General features: G+C 40.2%; 2 protein-coding genes across 10 annotated transcripts in view; one reads left to right on the top strand and one right to left on the bottom strand.

The window, feature by feature from the left end:
* Positions 1–21,784, top strand: part of LOC126188953 (uncharacterized) — a 267,426-nt gene that overhangs the window by 48,322 nt on the left and 197,320 nt on the right. The gene's annotated exons all lie outside the window — the stretch shown is intronic.
* Positions 1–21,784, bottom strand: part of LOC126188951 (RNA-binding protein EWS-like) — a 169,453-nt gene that overhangs the window by 134,816 nt on the left and 12,853 nt on the right. For 3 of the 7 annotated variants that reach the window (XM_049930706.1, XM_049930699.1, XM_049930702.1), the window contains exon 2: positions 9,482–9,616. The exons of the other annotated variants lie outside the window; for them this stretch is intronic. In XM_049930706.1, coding sequence (XP_049786663.1) covers positions 9,482–9,612 — 131 coding nt within the window. In that variant the 5' untranslated portion in view covers positions 9,613–9,616. The remainder of the gene's footprint in view (positions 1–9,481; positions 9,617–21,784) is intronic. 7 annotated transcript variants of the gene reach the window in all.

The following is a 21,784-nucleotide window of genomic DNA, read 5'->3' as shown; positions in this document are numbered from 1 at the left end:
GTCTCTTCCGTGTTAATGTGTTGGTGTCAAATGAGCCTTGAGGTGAGTACAGTGGTTCTGAAGTAGAGCTTTTTTCTCAGGAAGTTGTGAAGATTAACAGATGTTATTGTAACAATTTCCATGTTTCTCACAGTTCGCAACAGTGGTTTTCTGAATACACAAAAGTGATGTCAGCAACCAAAAACTGTTCTTTACTAATCTGTGAGTATGTGACTGTCTGTAGTTTTAATGTCTTCCACAAGAATTTATTTTGAGAAGGCCCGTAAGGGGTTTCACAATGTGTTACTGTAATGAAAAAACATCATCAGGCACTAACACATATGGTGACACTTTTCTGCTTCGAGGAAGATGTCCAGAAGCCAGAAATGCCAACTCATTTTTGTCATTTTTTGCAGAACTAAGTTTCATGCGAAACTGGGTTTGAAATGTGGCCCTGACAAGGATACTGCATACAAGAAACAGTAGTTAGCATCAGCAATGGCCATCAGAACAATGCTTAACCCTTTCAAGGCTATGAGCATATGGTCACCCGCATGGCGATGTGCGTACATGTGTACCCCACATGTACAGAATGTCCAGACTGCTATGGCCATTCCTTCATGCCAGGCAGGTAGGAAGACCCGACAGCTAAGGGCATTCTTGTACGCCCAACTGCAGGGGAGTAGGTAAGCAAGCACAATGTAACAGTTACTAACTATTGTCTGCTCCTCTTGGTAATGTCGTAAAACGTTACAGCTTTTAACTCCTCATGGGCCCTTTCTGCTTATGAGTTGTGCACTGAACCAGTCCTGTTTCTGCATTTAATGAAATGACAACATTTGCCTGCATTGCCTTTGCAATGTCGGGACATAATTTACCAGACAAGTAAATATGGAAATCCTCACGATCAATAGTGGCAAAGATTATAAGGATACTTTGTACCTTTCTTTGGACAAAGATGTGGATATATCTCGACTTACTAATGATTCTTCAACACCATAAGGAACTATTGCAGAAAATCTTCCTCCTGAAGAGGGACAGGACAATGAAACATTAAGCACAACTTGTCATCAGAAAAATGAATGTACAATTGGTTGGAAAATCATCCTGTAACAAAACAACACCATTTTGTGAACACATTTAGTGTTTTAAGAATAGGATTCGATGATTCAGCAAGTACTTTAGATTTTTTTATTTTTTTATTTTATGTCTTTTGAATTCGTCTCTGCCATTTGTAAAGAGAGAAATAATTATCATATGTCTCTTCCTGGGAAAAAAATGATGAGTTTCCACCAGCTTAGCACAATGTAAGCCTATGGAACCTGCAGAAATTTATTGCTTCTTGTTGTGTTTCCTGCTTATACAAGTAACTAAAAAGTTGGAAGTGAATAAATACTGGTCAACAGATTCTTTGATTCAAACACTACTATTTCCACACAAACAATGTCCAAGTACCAGTACAAACTGATTCTTTATTTATTGCACTTTAGTGGCAATTCAGCCATGTCTCATGAATTCTTGTGAAAATGAGGGTCGTTGTAGAGCAAACAAGAGAAAAATTCCACGAGGCCACAGTCCCTTTTAAAAATTTAGTAATAGCCTACCGTATTTACTCGAATCTAAGCCGCAGTTTTTTTCCGGTTTCTGTAATCCAAAAAACCGCCTGTGGCTTAGAATCGAGTGCAAAGTAAGTGGAAGTTCTGAAAAATGTTGGTAGGTGCCGCCACAACTAACTTCTGCCTTCGAATATGTGTAGCGCTACACGGGCATGCTTTGCAGGCACAAAGATAAATACTGGCGCAAAAACCTTTGCATCAGTAAAAAAATTTAAAAAAAGGTGGAAGACGAGCTTTTTTCTCCGCCCCGAGTTTCGAACCACTGCATTTTCGTACATCATCCGACGAAGTAAATACAAATTCCGTATTGTTCATCTTCGAATGTAGCAGCATTTCAATGTACTATGAAAATCCGACTGGCAAGACTGTTAGGGATGTTTGTCAATATGGCCAACTCTACGTTCTGAATTTTTTCCTACTTGTCAGAAAAGATGGTTGCTAATAGGAACTTTTATGAATTGTAAATCACACGCAGTATTTTCTTCATCATATGAATAATACGAATATAAACATTTTGCCATGTATTCTTTCGTGTTTGCTGCTCTCTCATTTAAATCCTGTCTGGCTAATAAACTACGAAACTAGAGTGAGACAACAACAAAAGCGGAAGAATATACATATCATGTAATGTTTATATTCGTATTATTTTTATGCCTAATAGTGATACAGTCAGAATTGAAGCACGGCAATTGACTAGATTTTTAAATCTAAGATGACTAATTTCTGTGCAGAATATAATGTACTAAAGAGGCATCTGCAAAGATTTTCAAACGGAGAAAAATTTTCGCTAAACTCTCGTTCAGAACATCATCTATCATACGCAGCTTATTATTTGGTTCTTATTGATCATTACCAAAGAAAGCAGCAGTGTAAGTAACAACTGAAGGTAACAACAAATAGCAGTCTCTTGCCATTGTTTCGATAATGAGACGATTCCTCTCTCTCTTTTTTTTTTTAATTGTAAGCGGCGGTAGCGCGCACAAAAGCAAGCCATGCCGCGAACTGTGACAGGTCGTAAACACTCATTATCATAATGCGACAAACAATGCATGACAGTACAGTAATGCATTTTCAGCTTAGAGTGACGTAAACACCTATAACAAAGAGAACGGCAATTATCAGATCAAAGAAAAATAAGCAATCAATTCAAACCAGACGAAGCACGTGAAAAAGGAAGGGTATCCGTATAAATACGGACGGGGCGACTGACTCATAGCAATGGCTACCTGGTAAAGCTTAACTGCTAAGCTTACGACTCGAACCAAACTACTGTAGCTGTATCGTCATTTATTCGACCTAAATTGTGTCTCATATTAAGTGGACCAACTTTGTTTCGATTTGGAGGTGTGGCCTAAAACTTTTCTCACCTCTTGAATTTCGAGTCTCAAACTTCAGGTGCGGCTTAGATTCGGGAAAAATTTTTCCCTTGATTTCGAGTCTCATTTTTCAGGTGCGGCTTAGATTCGAGTAAATACGGAATGTTTTTCAAAGAAAGGCTCAGAATTACGCAGTATATTACAAAGAAACGTAGCCATTTTGATATTAAACTTCTCGTGCTTCATTGCATAGAAAGTTATTATACTCAAGATTATACTGTCTACGGTGTTGCTGCTAAGGAAATAGAATCCAGAAATGTTGATAGGGGGAAATCAGGCAATGTTTTTGTGTTTGTTAATCTTTTAACCACAAACTGATCATATTTTGATGAAACTGAGAAGAAGGAGCATACAACTGGCCAAAATAACAAACACATGTGTAGTGAGCCACACTAGTTCAATAGTTCAATGGGTACTGTTGATGACACAGACTTGATAAAGACAATGATGTTGTACAAAAGGGTATACTTCCGTTTGACTGACGTGTGTGCTGAATGCTAAAACAATTTTTTAAATAAAAAAGCATCAGAACGCCACTGGCAAAATTTCATAGACAAACAAGTAAAACGGAGATCCCATGCAAGAAACGCTATTTCGACTACAAAAAAAAAAGGACTGTATCCAGGACTCCTTGCAATAAAAGTGAAAAAGGATGTTCACTAGAATTGCTGTGCAGTATGTATCGCTAATTCACAGAGAAAAATGACTTGCATAAGATGCAAAAAGTGTGATGTTGCTCTTTGTATGGTGCCATCTTCTGGAAAATTTCATACACTAAGGAAATCTTAGGTGGTTTCCACCAGTATATATGTTTCAAGAAAAGGAAAGTAAAAAGAATGAAAACAGAAAATGAAAAGGGAAAAAATTTGAAACAATAGTTTTTAATCTGGCCAGTGGCAGTCCAAAGCCTGGGTCAAAAATGAGGATGGGAAACCACAAAACTAATTCAGACTAACCGTGGCAAACGAAAAGAGAAAACAGCGAGCAATAAGCAGGTGAAATCTTACTCTTGCATTCTTTTTAATACGCAACTGAGTTTAGGCTTTAATTACACAAAAGTCAATAGGCTTACCACAAAATGAGTTGTACCAAAATTTTCATTCTTTAGTTCTGTATCAGGCTACATAAGAATTTGCTTTAAAGTTTAATAATTATTATGTATTTATGATTAGAGTAAGAATTGTTTGTCAGAGCTTTGGGCATCTTCTCAAGAAACTGATCACACTTTAAACTTATCTGTCCGATAATAATAAATTTTATTGGGTTATAATCTCAAGTTACATAATTTTTCAATAGCAAATACAAATGTTCTTATTTTCTGATGTACCATTCTCTTAGCTCAGGATAAATGTGTAACAGAAGTGTGGGTTAGTTCTGGAGGTCCCTTTCATGTTTATTGGAATCCACTGTGACCTTACAGTATGATACTGATTTTATAAATAGTGTTACTTAAGAGTGATTCTAAGCATGCTGGAATGTGGAATTAGTAAGCGGGATGCTCTGCTCTTGCAGCCACAAAAGAATGGAAGTCTCTTTGTAACTGAACAGAGGCGTTGCCACCATTCATTGAGTTTTGAATCACTGTATGTTTTCCAACACAAGCCCCAGAACAGTGTAGGTAATTCCAGAAAACTTTAAAATCTGTTGCAGTGTTACTCCATACATCTTTAATGGAATGGGAGGGGATTAAAAAAAAAAATTAGGCACATGGTAGCTTGTGTCACTGTGATGAACAAGTCGTGAATGGTATCACAGTTTCTGTTTTTGCCATCGCAAACACTCATATACTATTCTGGGTGACTGGGTTTGGAGTTAATCCATCCAAAGAGCATTAATAAGATTACAGTATCCGTAATACTGTCAAAACTGCAAAACTCCATTAAGATAACAAGTGACACATGGCTTTATTCTGCAGTTTTGACGTATTACAAATGGCTCTGAGCACTATGGGACTTAACATCTGAGGTCATCAGTCCCCTAGAACTTAGAACTACTTAAACCTAACTAACCTAAGGACATCACACACATCCATGCCCGAGGCAGGATTCGAACCTGCGATCGTAGCGGTCACGCGGTTCCAGACTGAAGTGCCTAGAACCGCTCGGCCACATCGGCCAGCCTGACGTATTACAATCCAGACTTCAGACTGAAAACCACAACATCAATAATAATATTGTAATGATATCTATTGTCTGCAGATATGTTATGTCTTAAAGTAGTTGCTCACAATTGTTCATGAGAAATTGTGACAGCTATAACCAAATAAGAAATTAATTTACTTTGTTACATAATTTGTTTTACAGGCCGAAGATGGAATTTCGAATGCTATAGGTACTTCGAGCACTTAATGATGAAATGCTACCAACATCACATGCATCTTCCAGTCATCTTGAAAAGGTTGGGCTGTGGAGGTAAAATGCTTCTTTCAACCAAGAAGGAAGTAAGAAGTTGTACACATCCTACATCTCCATCAGAATGCAAGGAAGAAGTATATGTTATCTCAAAAGCAGCAGTTGCAAGGGATGTTCAACGTACGGCGAACATGTTGCAAACAAGCTACTGTGTTTGTTGCATAGGTCACTAACTATTTTCATGCATCACATAAATATCATGTTATTCCACACAGCTATGGGTACATACGATGCAGAAAATCCGCCCAATAGTCCTGCAGAAATATTTGTTTCTGACAATGTCTTGCTTCACTGATTCACTCTTATGTCTCTAATCTCACGACAGAAGAATGTCAACGGGTTCCTCCTTTTGGTGTTCTAACTGTAGTTTTTACATTTAAGGTAACAGCACCATGCACTTAACGAATTCAAATACACCAGAATGTAAGTTGAATAAAATTAAAAAATTAGAAGCTATTACAGCATTGCATTTCAAACTGAATACTGTCCAGTTTGTGATGTTTCGATATCAAAAGTGTACTGCATACAATCAACAGTTTGTAATGACACAATTTTCCTGCATACCTGTACAAAATCACACAGTACATGTACATGAACATGCTTTCTGTACTTGTGGAATTCTTGAAATACCTGGTTCTGAAATCTGAAAAAGTACATCACTGAAGGATAGTTATTACCTGTAGCTAAATGTCTCAAAGTCATTAACAATTTCACATCAGCTGGTCATGATAGTTTGTGTCCAATTTTCTGATCACTGGCATGAATTTATGCAAAAACTACTAAAAATCTTCCAAACTCATTTACGTAAAATTTTTAAAACATGTTTCACGACCACCCACCAATTTCCTAAAAAGTTCACTGCAAGATTCTTTACCAACAACAAATAATTCTTCCCTCCACCATTTTGATTTTCTTCCTTTTCTTCTGTTTCTCAAGGTTACTACCAGGAAGGCAGCTGCTCCTACAGTTCGCAAAGGCATGGTGCACTGTTCTGATGTTGCTTCAGTGGAACTGATTGAGGCACATGCTACAAACACAGGCAACCTGCAGTATGTGACACTAGGTAACATTTTCTGGGCAACGACAACTCTGTATCACGATTTCGTGCCACAGACTAAAAGCTGGCAACATCAGGTGACATGCAGCATGTAATTTGAAGCAAGGTACCACCTAGTGTTGCCTTGATGGACTTCGATCTTAATACTATGTGTGTTGCCTTGATGGACTTCGATCTTAATACTATGTGTGTAGAGAGAGAGAGAGAGAGAGAGAGAGAGAGAGAGAGAGAGAGAGAGAGAGAGAGAGAGAGAGATTAGTTGGTTGGTCTGAGGTACAAATGGACCAAACTACACGGTCATCAGTCCTTTCTCCCTGGCACAAGGAACGCTCAAGGTACAAAAGCACCCAACACCACACCTAAAAAGAAAACTACCGTAATGAACAAAAAATGTAACCATCAGCCATCATTGTATACCACTTCATGGTCCCAGAACACGTCAATAATCGAGAGGAAGTGACAGCGGAGAGTTGTGGGGTTACCCGAGTCCTATGCAAGGTCCAGGCGGAGCTTCGGCCTAGGTGTACACCATAGATGTGTACATGAATGGACCTCGAGTATATGTGGTAAAGACAAGGACTCCAGACAGAAGAGATCACACGCGAACAGCAATCTTAAGCTCTGACCTGGACCTCCGATGCGGGAGATAAACCGCCATGGATGGAAAAAAGGAGACAGTCATTCAGATGCTCAGGAGAACTGTGAATATGTGCAACATAACTGGCGAGCAGTTGTGCACGTCTAATCTTCAATGGAGGAACTCCGGCCTCCACCAGGACACCAGACTCGTCCTAAAAGCTCCTGTTGCCAGTCGAATGCCACAGTGGTGGACTGAGTCAAGTAAACGGAACACTGACGGCGCCGCTGAACCATAAACCAGATTCCCATAGCCAAGGCGGGATTGAACAAGGGCTCTTTAGAGCTGCAGCAGCGTACAGCGATCTGCACACCAGTTGGTGTTGCTCAGGAAGCGGAGGGCATTGAGGTGCTGCCAGCACTTCTGCTTCAGCTGACGAAGCCACGTTAATCGGGCATCGAAAACCAGTCCTAAGAATTAATTTGTCTCCACTACAGTGAGTGGATTGTCATTAAGGTAAAGTTCTGGTTCCGGATGAATGGTGCGACACCGGCAGAAGTGCAAGACACACGACTTTGCGGCTGAAAACTGGAAGCCGTGGGCTAGAGTCCATGACTGCACCTTGTGGATGGCTCCCTGTAGGTGCCAATCGCCAACACCAATACTGGAGGAGCAGTACGAAATGCATAAGTCATCTGCATACAGAGAAGGTGAGACAGACGGCCCGACAGCTGCTGTTAAGACTGTTAACGGTCACTAAAAACAGAGATACACTCAATACAGACCCCTGCGGGACCCCATTCTCCTGGATATGGGGAGAACTATAGGAGGCACCAACTTGGACATGGAAAGTACGGAGCAATAGGAAATTTTGGATAAAAATTGGGAGCGGGCCCCAGAGACCCCACACATTTAATACAATGTCGCCAGATCATGTCATAAGCTTTTCGTAAATAAAAAAAGACAGCAACCAGGTGTCGGCGTCCGGAAAAGGCTGTTTGGATGACAGACTCGAGGGAAACTAGATTATCAATGGTAGAGCGACCCTGGCGGAAACCGCCCTGGCATGAAGCAAGTAGGCCACATGACTCCAGGACCCAACACAACCGCCGACTTACCACACATTGTAACAGCTTACAAAGAATGCTGGTGAGGCTGTTTTCCACACGTAGAATTTATTATATTTGAACTAAGAATATGTTCAAGGATTCTGCAGCAAACAGGGAGTCCCTGGTCTGCACTCATAGGCAGCATACCGTGTCTGGTACATGCAGCGCTTGGGGACCACAGCAAGCTGCGACACCTAAAGATGGGATTATAACAGTCCGAAACTGGTTGTGTGAAAATAAAGGAATTTACAACCGAAGTGGTATTTTCAACCTCTGCTATAATGCTCAGTTGTGAATGTCCTTCCAACATGATTGTTTGCGACATAAAATAATGATGGACAACAGAATACTTTAAGGTCAGGTTATTCACATGCATTAAACCTTCAGAAACTTTTGCAATTCACCATCAATATTTCATCTTTTCATTTTCATTCTTGTATGTTCTTCAATCCACATGTAACAATTTTCAAGGGCAGATGAGCCCCTTTTGACAGTCAATGGGGTTATGCCCTAAAAAGATGCTAGTGTCAAAAGAAGTTTCAGGCTTTCAAGCCTGTTACCATTTACTTCACTGTACGACATTTCGACTGAGCTGCCTTCCTAAGGTGAGTCATCAAAGACAGAAGACTTTTCCTTTCCAACAATTCATCAGTGTGCTGTGTGTATTCCGTACATGCATTAAGACCATGGTGACAGACTAATCACATTACCCACCAGTTAGTATCACCATTAGTGGAACTGCAGAACTCGGCTTATACTGTTGCATTCACTTAGAGCAAATAGCGGAAATGATGGGGTTCCAAGCATTATCGCAGTTCATCAATCTTTCAGCTGCATGTACTTCCACCAATTTTTAACAAAGGAGTCGTAGTAAGTTATCGTGGTCAAAATTATTGTTGTAGCATGCACCACTGAATGTCCAGTAGAGATACAATGCTCAGCAATGACAGACTAGGTTGCAAACGGATAATACAGCACTGATGTTTGCTGCAGTATTTTCCCCACAATGCACATGATATGGATAGACTCTGTCTCCATTTTTCTTTAATGGCTCGCATGTGGAAGAGTGGCTGGTGCCAAGACAAACTATTGTGAAGTGAAGTAAATGACAAATGGACGCAAGCCCAAAACTTCTTTGAACATTTTGTTCACCGGAAAATATAAAAATTCACAAGATATTAGTACACTATGTATACAATTCCAGATGAATGAAACATGTTGTTCTTATTGAAAATGTGACTTACACTGCTCTGAAACCAGCAAGAAAAGAAATGTATCTGTTAGCTACTTAATAAATAAATCTTTTTCCCTTGTCGCTACAATGCCTAACGACACGTATCAGACTTCAGAACTTACCGACGCCTCCTTTCCCTCTCTCTTGAGCGACGCCGCCTCCTGTCACGATCTCTGTCACCACGGTCCCTCTCCCTTTCCCTCGACTTGCTACGGCGTCGCCGCGAAGGAGAAGGTGATCTGCTGTGCCCCATTAATCTGTGTGCATAAAAAGAATGATAGATTTTGTACACTTAAGAGCTAAACATACCAACTCTACTACCTCACTCAGAGTGACAAAATGCAGTCTTCCAGAACACGTGCTTTAAAACACAAACTGTTTAAAGGTATCAGTATAATTATCTATTACTATAGTCTAATTTAAACTAGTTGTCACTAGACAGGTTGTGGGCTGCACGGCTGACACCTACCACCAATAAACTAATGGAAGTCTGGCATCATCGGCTCCCATGTTGCCACTTCTGTTGCACTGCCTAAAACACTGTGCCAGCCAGTCCTCAGTGAGCCATTGCAGTGAGAGATTTTTATAATTTTTAGCTTTGCTTGCCTTACAATGTGTGATGAAAATACTCAAAAGAGGAGAAGACCGAGGCTGCACACTACATCAACATAGATACTCTGCAAATCACACTTAAATGCCTGGCAGTGTGTTCATTGAACCACCTTCACAATGATTCTCTGTTATTCCAACCAGAAAAAATGAACACCATATCTTTCCGCGCAAGCTCTGATTTCCCTTACTTTATTATGATGGTCGTTTCCGCCTACGTAGGTCGGCATCAACAAAATATTTTTGCATTTGCAGGAGAAAGTTGGTGATTGAAGAAGATTCTGCTGCAAAGAAAAACACCTTTGTTTTAATGTGTCCACCCTAAATCACATATGTCACTGACCTCTCTCCCCTATTTCTCCATAAAACAAAACATACTGCTGTTCTTTGAACTTTCTTGGTGCACTCCATTAATCCTATCTGGTAAGGATCCCAGACCGTGCAGTAGTACTCCGAAAGAGAACGGACAAGCATGGTGTAGGCAGCCTCTTTAGAAGGTATGTTACATTTTCTAAGTGTTCTACCTATAATATGTAGCCTTTGTTTTACCTTCCCCACAACATTTTCTGTGTGTTCTTTCCAATTTAAGTTGTTTGTAATTGTAATTCTTAGGTATTTAGTTGCATTTTCATAAAGTGCTGGAAATGGTGTAATTATAAGCAATCAGTCATCTGTTTGGTTCACTCCCCCATATCAGTCACCCCCCCCCCCCCAACCAACCAACCAACCAACCAACCAACCAACCAACCCTCGTTGAACAAGCAAATAGCAAATTTCTGGCTAAAGAAGTTCACCTCAACACATTCACATCTAACTAAATTATTTAACAGTTACATTGCAGACCCATACACAGTCCCTGATACACTCACTCACACAAGGAATAACTTATCTGAAACCTAAAGATCAAGCAGACACAGGAAACCCAGCAAAATATTGCCCCATAACATGCCTACCAACAATATACAAAATATTAACTTCAGTCATTACACAGAAATTAATGACACATACAACACAGGACAAAATTATGAATGAAGAACAAAAAGGCTGCTGCAAAGGAGCACAAGGATGTAAAGAGCAACTGGTAATAGATACAGAGTTGACATATCAAGCTAAAACTAAACAAAGGTCGCTACACTATGCATACATTGATTACCAAAAAGCTTTCGATAGTGTACCCCACTCATCGTTACTACAAATATTGGAAATATACAAAGTAGATCCTAAATTGATACAGTTCCTAAATATAGTAATGAAAAATTGGAAAACCACAGTTAATACCCAAACAAATTCAAATAGACAATTTAAGAAAATTCTTTTTAGAACGAGCAGAAACTAGCAATATACACAAAGCAATCACTCATATAAATACATCGGCTACACCACTGCAATTTCATAACCACTTCTACAACCCTTTAGATCACATAACATCAACAGATACGAAGAAAGTAAATTGGAAAAAGAAAACACTACATGGCAAGCTCCCGTATCATCTAACACAGCCACACATCAATCAAGACGCATCCAACACATGGCTAAGAAAAGGCAATATATACAGTGAGACGGAAGGATTCATGATTGCAATACAGGATCAAACAATAAACACCAGATATTACAGCAAGCATATTATTAAAGATCCCAATGCCACAACAGATAAATGCACACTTTGCAAACAACAAATAGAAACAGTAGATCACATCACAAGCGGGTGTACAATACTAGCAAATACAGAATACCCCAGAAGACATGACAATGTAGCAAAAATAATACATCAACAGCTTGCCTTACAACATAAACTTATAAAACAACACATTCCCACATACAAATATGCACCACAAAATGTACTGGAGAATGATGAATACAAATTATACTGGAACAGAACCATTATAACAGATAAAACAACACCACATAACAAACCTGACATCATACTCACCAATAAAAAGAAGAAATTAACACAACTAATCGAAATATTCATACCCAATACAACAAATATACAGAAGGAAACAGGAGAAAAAATTGAAAAATACATCAAACTGGCTGAGGAAGTCAAGGACATGTGGCATCAGGATATAGTTGACATTATAGGAATTACACTATCAACTACAGGAGTCATACCACACAATATCCACCAGTACATCAACGCAATACAGCTACATCCAAAGGTATATATAAAACTACAGAAATCTGTAATTATTGATACATATTCAATTACCCGAAAGTTCCTAAATGCAATGTAACAAATACCGTACAGTTAAAAGGAAGTCACGCTTGATCAAGGTCCGCTTTACTTTCCATTTTTAACCAGACATAACATCTGAGAAAGGAAAGCCATAATAATATAATAGTACTACAAATAATATTTCATTTCTACTATTCAGATTTATGTCATCTAAGACTTTCTCCATCCACTGTATATCTTTACACCTAGTATTACACTAGTAGCAGGAGTAGAAACTTTTTATTTATTTTTCCTTTTTTTTTTCTAGGGGTAGTTGATAACTTGCAACATAAATATCCTTTCACTTTTCTTTCCTGTATTCATCAACACAGGCATGGTTACATCACATGCACAAGCAGTTGGTTGCGTTAACCACATTCCAAAAACAATATGCTCCCTATGGGTATCAACCTGCTAAATCATGTATGTTATCCTAGCACAACTAAAATCAGCAAAAAGTCAAAATGTTTGTAACACTTGACAGAGTCAGTGTGTCCTCACCATTCAGAAAGGACATCAGCAGTCACCAAACTAATCAACCTAGAAACACATTATCAATTAGGAATCACCATACACAGTGCTCTCAAATACCTTGGCTGACACTGTGCCGGACAAGTGAACTGCTATACCCAACAGTCAGAAGCACTGTCCTGTAAGAGTTACTCAACCATCATCAGGATGCCACTGCCCACTCACAATATACAGGACACCTGCAGGGACAAAGTGCAAGCCATATTCAGACCAGACACTTGTCACCTGTAAATACACTCACTCATCTTCAACAGCTGATCATGCCACACTAAAACCAGAACTGCCACCACTGCACTGCTCGACATTGTGACAAATGTGCAATTCTGCACTGCAGGAGACTGCACAGTGTTGGCCACTTTTGGCACCAGTTGCAAAATTCCGGAAGGGAGGGATCGGGGATGGTTATGTTTGGTTAAGTTTGACTGTAGCAAGGAGACAAACATGTCTGCAAATGGAAGCTGCTTCTCGCCAGAGGGCAGAGCAGCACTGGGTGCTGTACAGTCTCCACAACACAGCAGCACACAACTTGCCATTTGGGCTACAAGCAGCATATTAGCACAAGCCCAGTGTGGCACTAGCAGTCACTTGTGTTTGGCAGTGAACTACTGCTCTTGACTGTGTACAGGCTAAGGAGGTACTGTGGTTAGTGCTTGGCCACTTAAAGAGACGTACTGTACACTTACCAGAGAATTACTCTCGCTGTGAACCATGATTAGAATGGACCAGGTTTAGCAAGGATCTGTGCTTTGTTTCTAACAACCACACTGTCACAGCTACTCAGCCCTCTGTGTGTGTGTGTGTGTGTGTGTGTGTGTGTGTGTGTGTGTGTGGTGGGGAGGGGGCACTGTGCATATTTTCACCTATCCAACATCCATCACCTACAAATGGCACAGTCACTGCCTGTCAGCAAATTGTGTTCATTATTACAACTCTGGAGATTCCACTGTTACTCTCAATGGTATTGAAAGTTGCAGAACAACAGAAACAGGATATGCACAATACCAAGTTAAAGCATGCCCCCACTATCTATTACAGTGAGATGTGTATGCATACACTGCAAAGATAACTGGGGCCTTACAAACCCATCTCACTGAAATGTTGCTGTTGTGGTCTTCAGCCCAAAAATTGCTAGGATTAAGCTCTCCACATAACTATACCCTGTAGAAGACTTCATCCCTTGAATAACTACTGTAACCAACATCTTTCTTAACCTGCTAATGCACTTATCTCTCTGTCTCCCTCTGCAATTTTACCCCCCCCCCCCCACCCCACACACTTCCCTCCAATACTAAACTGAGGATTTGTCGATATCTCAGATTGTGTCCTACCAATCGATCCAATCTTTGAATTTTGTTACACAACAAATTCCCTTTCTGCCCAATTCTATTCAGTATGTCCTCATTAGTAATGCGATCTACCTATCTAATGTTCTTCAGCATTTCTGAGTAGCATCACATTTCAGAAGCTTCTTGTGGGCTAGTATTAAGTCTTAGTCATAGGACAGGGGAATTTTGTTAAAAATTCAGTAAAGGCGCAGTTGGGCAATAAAGTCTGGGGCTGCTGGCAGTGTGTGGTAACAGTCGGGCAGCCAGTAGGCCAGGCAGAGTAAACATGGTGCGGAGCTGCAGCGGCGTATTGCATGTACAATTTGTTTGAAGTGAAGCAGCAGTGAGGCAGGGAACTGCAGCGTTGCTGTAAGTTATTGTGATGTACGAGGCAAGGCAGTAGGCCAGAGCCGGGAGTGGCGATGTGTAAGTGGCTGACGTATGGGAATTTACCCCTCCCATAGTTTCTGTCTCTCTCTCTGACACTACATCATAAGCAAGGGAAAAAGCAGTATAAATAGTCAGGCACTTTTAGCTTGAGGGTGTGCCAAGTCAGTCGAGCGTCGGGTCAGATCTGTGCTGGTCTACACTTATAGGGGCCAGTCTGATAGCGTAGTTGTGAATATTTTGTGTAAACCTGTACTTTGTTTCTATGTACTTGTTCAGCCTGTCTTCCACCTCTGGTGATACAACATCGGGGCGGGACGGAACGGAACGGCAACCAGGTACTTGGAGATTGCACGGTCTGCCTGAAGGAGGGCAATGACAACGGTCTGCAGTGGGTCCAGGACGGGCCACATTTGCTTCCCACCTGGTGTACCGGGGTTTGGGAGAGGCGTACACTGCGGGAGGTGTGGCAGCGCTGCAGGAACGCCAGAGACGGCAAGAAATTGCATTGCGGCATGCCAAAGTCCACCAAGGGACCGGGACAAGGCGTGGTAAAGAGGAAGGTGCGAGGAATGGAACGTTCTGTGGCAGTAAGGATAACATTTGTAGTATATTCTACATGATTATCACAACTGGGGAAATATTGATTGTCGAAGGTTGCCCGAGAGGAGTGACGCCTCCAGTTGGCCTTAGAAAAGCTGCCATTTGGGTGTGCATATAGATGGGTTAGGAGTCAACAAATGGACAGCACACGGGAAATGGTTGACTGAACATGTGTCCGAGAGCACGGACCACTCGAGACGACAGGCAAGCTGAGCAGTGCAGAAGGAGAGGTCCAAATGGGCACAGGAGTGCATGCAGTCTGAAAGGAATGTGGGTGCTCCCATGTTGAGATAAATGAGGTTAACTTGGTTGAGAAGGTCAGCCAATAGAGCACCTCTCGGACAGGTTCTGGGAGAAACCCAAAGGGGATGGTGCACATTAAAGTCCCCGAGCAGCAGAAAGGGGTAAAGGAGTTGCCCAATAAGCTGGAGGAAGTCTGCCATGGTGACACCTAGTGACAGTGGGATGTAAACGGTACAAAGGGAAAAAGTGAAATGTGGAAGGAACATGCAGACTGCAACAGCTTGAATCCAGGTAGTCACAGAGACAGTATGACTATGAACATCATCCTGGATGAACAGCGTGACTCCCCCACCAGATGGAATGCAGTCCTTGGGGGTGGGGGGGTGGGGGGAAGCAGACCGGACACAAATGTGAGAGGTCAAAGCAATCATGAGAAAGCAATTTTGTTTCGTAGGGGCAGAGAACAAGTGCATGCTGCGATTCTAAGAACAGCCGTAATTCCTCGTTATTGCATCACAGGTCACAAACATTCCATTGGAGGAGTGTCATGATGAAAGCGGAAGAGGGAAAAAATGATGGGGTGTTACCTCGGCAGCTGCCTAGTGCCAGCCTTCAGAGACTCATTGCGACAGGGCACAGAGACTGGAGGATCCTGCTCCACGAGATCTACAGAGGTGTCGGCATTCTCTCTGTCAGTCTGCACACTACAAGGCAGAGAAACGGTTGACAGTGCCCAACGGCGACATGGAGGTTGGCTGTGATTTCTTGGGGCCTTTCCAGTTGGTGAGGAAGACTCAGACGTTTGTTGGCTGGAGGGATGTAGAAAATCTTCGCAGAACTATTCTTTCTGTCCTGCCAGATGTGTAGCAGGTGATTTCGCTCTGTGTGGCGAAAGTCTGGTGGCTTGTTGCACAGCTTGAGGAGACGGGCATGACATGACACTGGGCGATTTTACAACCGCAGTACCGAATCTGAGGTCACATGCCTGCGTGGCCATGTCCTTTGTGGTGCGAGATGTAGCAAGAACAGTACTGTAAGTGCCACATGGTAGAATGCAGGATTTCCAACTAGCCAACAACTTGCGAGCAACAGGGTAATGCCATTTTTCCTTCACCCGGATCTCCTGGACGGCTCGCTCATCAAGATACATGGGACGATCTCGGGAGGAGGCTGCGCTGTTACTGTTGCAATGGATGAAGCAGCGAGGAGGAGGCACACAATTGCCCTCATGAGCATCCCTACCACACGTTTTGAATATACGGTCAGACTGTGATAACTTTATAGCCTGCTTTGACCTTTGATGGAAGCACTACTCTATTTGGGCCTGGCCTGTACCAGGGGGCACATACAAACCCTGTATGTCAACCCAGACTTGGGAATTATGCATTACCCAGCCACCTGTTAGGTGTCAGACGTGTGGACCGGCCTTCAGGAGGGCACAGGTAGGAAGAAGAAAAAGAGGAACCTCAAACACTTAAGTGGAAGAAGGGGAACAAAGAAAGAGAAAAGGAACATAAAACAGTGGAGAGGCTGTTCTGATGTCAGCTACTGAAAATGCGCAACACATTCCCAAAACATCCGAGATATGTTCCCCAATGGAGGAGAAAAAGAATAGCAAGAAGCTAGATATGCAGCACAGTAGGGATAAGATGCCGCAAAGGCTGGGGTACCCATGGTAGCCAAGCACAAACCCACCAACCAAAGAGTGGCGAGCACCCTGGATGGGGGCCGGGAGGAACTTTAACCAGTGATTGTGTGTTTTATTGTAAGGTTGTGTCTACTATTACTTCTTGCTACTTCATGTAAACATAGATGCTTGTTTTTGGATGCGGTCTTGTTGTTAGCAGTGAAGTGATGAAAGAATTGCCATATTAGATTCTGTAACTGTGATATCGTCAACATCGGGTCCAAGTAACAATAAAATAGCAAAAAAGACTACAATATATTTTTCAAAATAGAATTACAATATTTTAAAACTTAGGTTTGTGTATTCTGAAGAATAGCCTATGTCTCAGTGTGTGATTTGTTACAAAACCCTATCCAACGAATGTATCAAACTATCGAAACTTGAATGGCATCTATCAACTGAATATTCTCAATGTTCATGAAGGTCTCTAAATCCACAATGGAAAAGTCTTCAAAACAGAACATACTTAGTACCAGAGTTTGTTATGAGCTGTCTTATGTGCAAGGAGGGGACAGCCCACACTGTGGAAGAACAACTTAGTACACCCGCAGTAAAAGTAATGAGTAATGGTTTGTTTGAAGCAAACTGTAAACAAATGACGTGAATACAGAAATTGCTGAACAAGCTAATTTATTTGCTTTTGGTTGTTGTGAGTTGAATAGCAAAACTAGAGCAGGGCTGTTGTTTTGCCAAGTCTTTTAAACAAAAACAGCTGGCAAAGATATTTTCAAATGTGTTGAAAGTTTATGTAAGAAAATTAAGTAGATTGGTCAGAGTGTGTAGGTTTAACAACTAATGGTGCATGTGCTAAGTCTGGTATTCATACTAGGGTCAATCCATATGAAGTGATCAAATGAGGGTTGCCTGACCATTTGTAAATATACTGATTTTTTTTTTACATGTGGTTACCCTACAATTGAGAAGTTCACAACAGTTTTAAAAAATTGACCTTGCACCATAACTGAATAGTGGCCATTTTTATTTGTAAGTGCATGATGGTCTTTCAATTTGTAGACATTAGCATTAATTTGACTATCTCCGCACTGTATTAAGTTACAACATCGCAATAGACATGAGAGTTTTTAGGAAAGTATCCTCTACAATATTGTTTATTATCCTATTTTCAAAAGTAATGACTGAAAATTACCATTAAAGTTTGTTACTGGCAACTTAGAATATCCACTTTTTAGACCCAAAAATAACAGCCAAGGAGTAATTTACCAGAGTGCCCCCCCCCCCCCCCTTCCTAGTTAGATATCAAACTACTAGCCTTATGTAGAGCAAGAACACTGGCAAATGTTTCCTTAATCTTTTATTTTTTTGTTTTTAGTTTTTTTTTCAGTTTGGGGCTAGTTATATCTGGCGGGAATGATATAAAATTGATTTTTTTTTTCTTCACATTTTGAACAGCTGTATGATGGCATAGTACTGTAAAAATTTCAACATTGATATTTGACTGTGAACAAAGATGTGAATTTTTGAAAACAGGAAATAATTCACATTATTTACACTAAAATTGTTCTTACGGCTGTTGCCTATTTAAATGGTTGATTGCTTCATTATAATAAAATTTAGTTGTAACCTACATTTACTCAACACTATCCTCCTATAGCTGGTTATTATTATTTATATTCACAATATAATATTACACAATAGGAGATTTTGCTTTAGTTTTATGTTAAAAGAGTTGCCCATTTACATCTAAGTTTATTCTTAATTAAGTAGGACATTATTAGAAGTTGAAATTGATAAAAGTAAAATAACAAACAAGTGAAATTTCTCTGTTTTCTCTTATTTTGTGCATTTTTACCACCCTGCAGGCTCAAGAACATCATTCAAGAAATCTACTAGTGACAAAGTTCGGATACCAATGAAAAATGTATTAAGGAAGGTTTCAATGCTTGAACTTACCATAGCAACAATAATGAGGTCTTATTCTGTATCACTAATGCTGCCTGAAATAAGGTATACCTAACAATCAGTACTAGGGTTAGGAAGCACCACACCTCTAAAGTATGTTAACTGAAAATATTTATTTTAAATATGTCAAGATAATATAACTCAGGCAACACTGAGTATGGCATCAGTTGCCCGAGACTGCAGTAATGTCGGCGCGTGCGGGCGAGAGTGAGAGTGAGAGAGAGAGAAACTGCAATCACAATAGGTACATCACGCAACATTCAACAACGTTCCTAAAACCACAGACTAGTCAATCTGATTCTGCGAACATTTCGCAAATATCACCTGTCCTGAGTGCATCAAAGAGAAAAATTAAATTACATATCAACAGTTCTGATAATGATAATGTTTGTGTTTTGGTGGATTTAAATGTAGTGAGTAATCTTATCATGAGTAGTGTCCAATGCAAATACTGTGACAGAACGAACTGTGTAGAAATTTGTGAAGATGCAAATAGGAAAAGAGGTTCTGTGGCTAAGCTGAGTTTGAACAGCACACTAGGTAGGACTTCAAAATGCATTTAGGTGTGGAAGGTTTTTGAAATTAATCTTAGGTTCGCATATGTTATGCGGTGCTTAGGAAAGGGACGTACAAGAGAGATCATTTGCTGCTTTCATGAATTTGCCAGCACATCCTGCAAAAGTTCTGTAGATATAACAGTATAATCCTAGAGGCTCTGAAACATGTTTCTGAAGATTCTATAACAAGCTTCAGAGAAGTGCATTTCTCCTAATGATGGGTGTAAAGACATCATTGGCGCTTCTGATGGAACATAGCTGAAAAGAGGCCATTTGCACTGAATGATGTAGTACCTTCAACATCATTTGATACAGGCAGGGTGATAGAAGATGGGGATACAAAAGCTTTTCTGAAACCTACGACAAGAGCCATCAGGGAAGAAACAGTCAGATGGGAAAGTCACCAAAGGAAGGCGAAGGTTAACAGTTGGTGAAATAGAAAAACTTCACACACATTATGGCATGGCCGTAAGGGCTAATGCTGGAGATCTAAAAATGGCAGAGGAAGCCGTGTGGTCCACTTATTTCCGCAAGTTGTAGACGGAGGGCAACCCAATACATGCATTGTGCCCAAAAGGTTTATATTCTTCGTGTGGACACCAGAGACAGGTTTCCAGAGGAGATGAATATAAACACAAACATTCCTTACTAGCAGCTGTGATGAAAGTAATAAAACTTGCATATAGAGACCTTGCAAGTGAAACATTACTCTGTAAGCGCCTACATGGCTGTACAAAAACTCTAACGAAAGCTTCAACCAATGTATTTGGGAAAGGCTTCCAAAAACAATGTCTGTAGGTGCAAATACTTTAAAAATTGGTGTGCCTGTGCTGTTACTTGCTTCAATTATGGCACTCAAGCCAGGAAATTTCTTTTAGGTACAATGGGCAAAAAACCAGGAAATAATTGCTTTTTCTGCATTGCTATTCTTTGACCAAAAAGGTGTCATGAAATCTGAAAGGGACCTTCTGCAACTATCAAAATTTTTAAAAATGTCAAAAAGAGTAAATAAAGCAAGACGAGGAGCCAGAACAGTCAAAGGATTATGAGCCTGGGGCATTTTAGCTATATGGGAACATTGCATTTAACTTTAAAGTGATTTCCCTGAAAACTGATTTTTATAACAACTTTAGATACCACAAAAACTTTAGTCCTACATTATTGCAATTTTCAGAAGTTGTTATATGTGAGAAGGTGAACCCAAAACTCTAGAATTATTAATTTTGATGACGTATATTGAGAAATACACATGAAATTAATATTTTCAATGCACAGTAATTTCAAAATGCTGTTACAGACTCATATTTTAATTGAAAAATTTATGGAATTTAAGTCAGATATGTATGTCTCGACAAAGTATATTGAAATCCGATGAACAATATTAACGGAGTGTGTACTGAGGCACAAAATGGACTTTTTTTTCACTAGAAATGTGTTAAAAGTTTAATGAATAAAAAATCTTAACTACTGGTAACAACAGTCCTCTATAGAGCTGCAGTACCACGAGATGTTACCATAGATACTACTCTTGTCATCTGACATATGCAAATGGCTACAGACCTATGCCACTGATGTTAATTTATGTTTGTGCATTATGGTCTTTTAGGGGACCTAAGAAGCTCCTCTGTATGAATCAACTTGGTTTCCACAAACAGCAATCTTTTGAAACTCTGATCACCTTACTCAAACATGAACTCTGGAAGGTATTAAATATTAACTTCTATGTTGATGTTATGTTAAAGAGGGCATTTAGAACAAATCTGCACTGTCACCAAGTGAAAAAATTTTCAACTTACACATACGAGACCTGTTCAGCGAGTGGACTTACGACATCCCAGCAAAAGGGGCTCACAATGTTGTTCTTAAAAGTGAATAGTCTGACATTCCAGCACGGACTAGTATATTGCCCCAAAACAGCTTAAAAGAGGAATTTATTGCACACAAATAAGCAGGAAGACCTTTTACTGTTTGACTGTGCAATTTGTATAAATCACTGGGAAGTCTTACTACTGTAAAATATTCCAGACTATGCTTTCTGAGTGTCCTAAAGTTGAATGACTCCACAAAACTAGTTTGGGAGATACCAGATAGATTCACAGCAACTAAGTCATCCATGGATGATGTAAACTACAAAACTCCTTCAATGACGTTACAGAACTAGACACAGAATGGCAGCATGTTTCATATTTTATAGATTTAGAATGTGTGAGAACAGCTCTAAGTGTCCATATAACTCTAATGAAAGAAGTTACAAAAGAGACATTATGCTCCAAGGTGAAGTTTACTGACTAAATTCTGAGACTGCATCTTCCAAGAAGAATCAAATCATTAACTCCATGCCTCATCTA

The sequence above is a fragment of the Schistocerca cancellata genome, chromosome 5 (genome assembly GCF_023864275.1).
Source record: "Schistocerca cancellata isolate TAMUIC-IGC-003103 chromosome 5, iqSchCanc2.1, whole genome shotgun sequence".
In the NCBI taxonomy this organism is placed as follows: Eukaryota; Metazoa; Arthropoda; class Insecta; order Orthoptera; family Acrididae; genus Schistocerca; species Schistocerca cancellata.
This window is presented reverse-complemented; position numbering and strand designations above follow the sequence as displayed.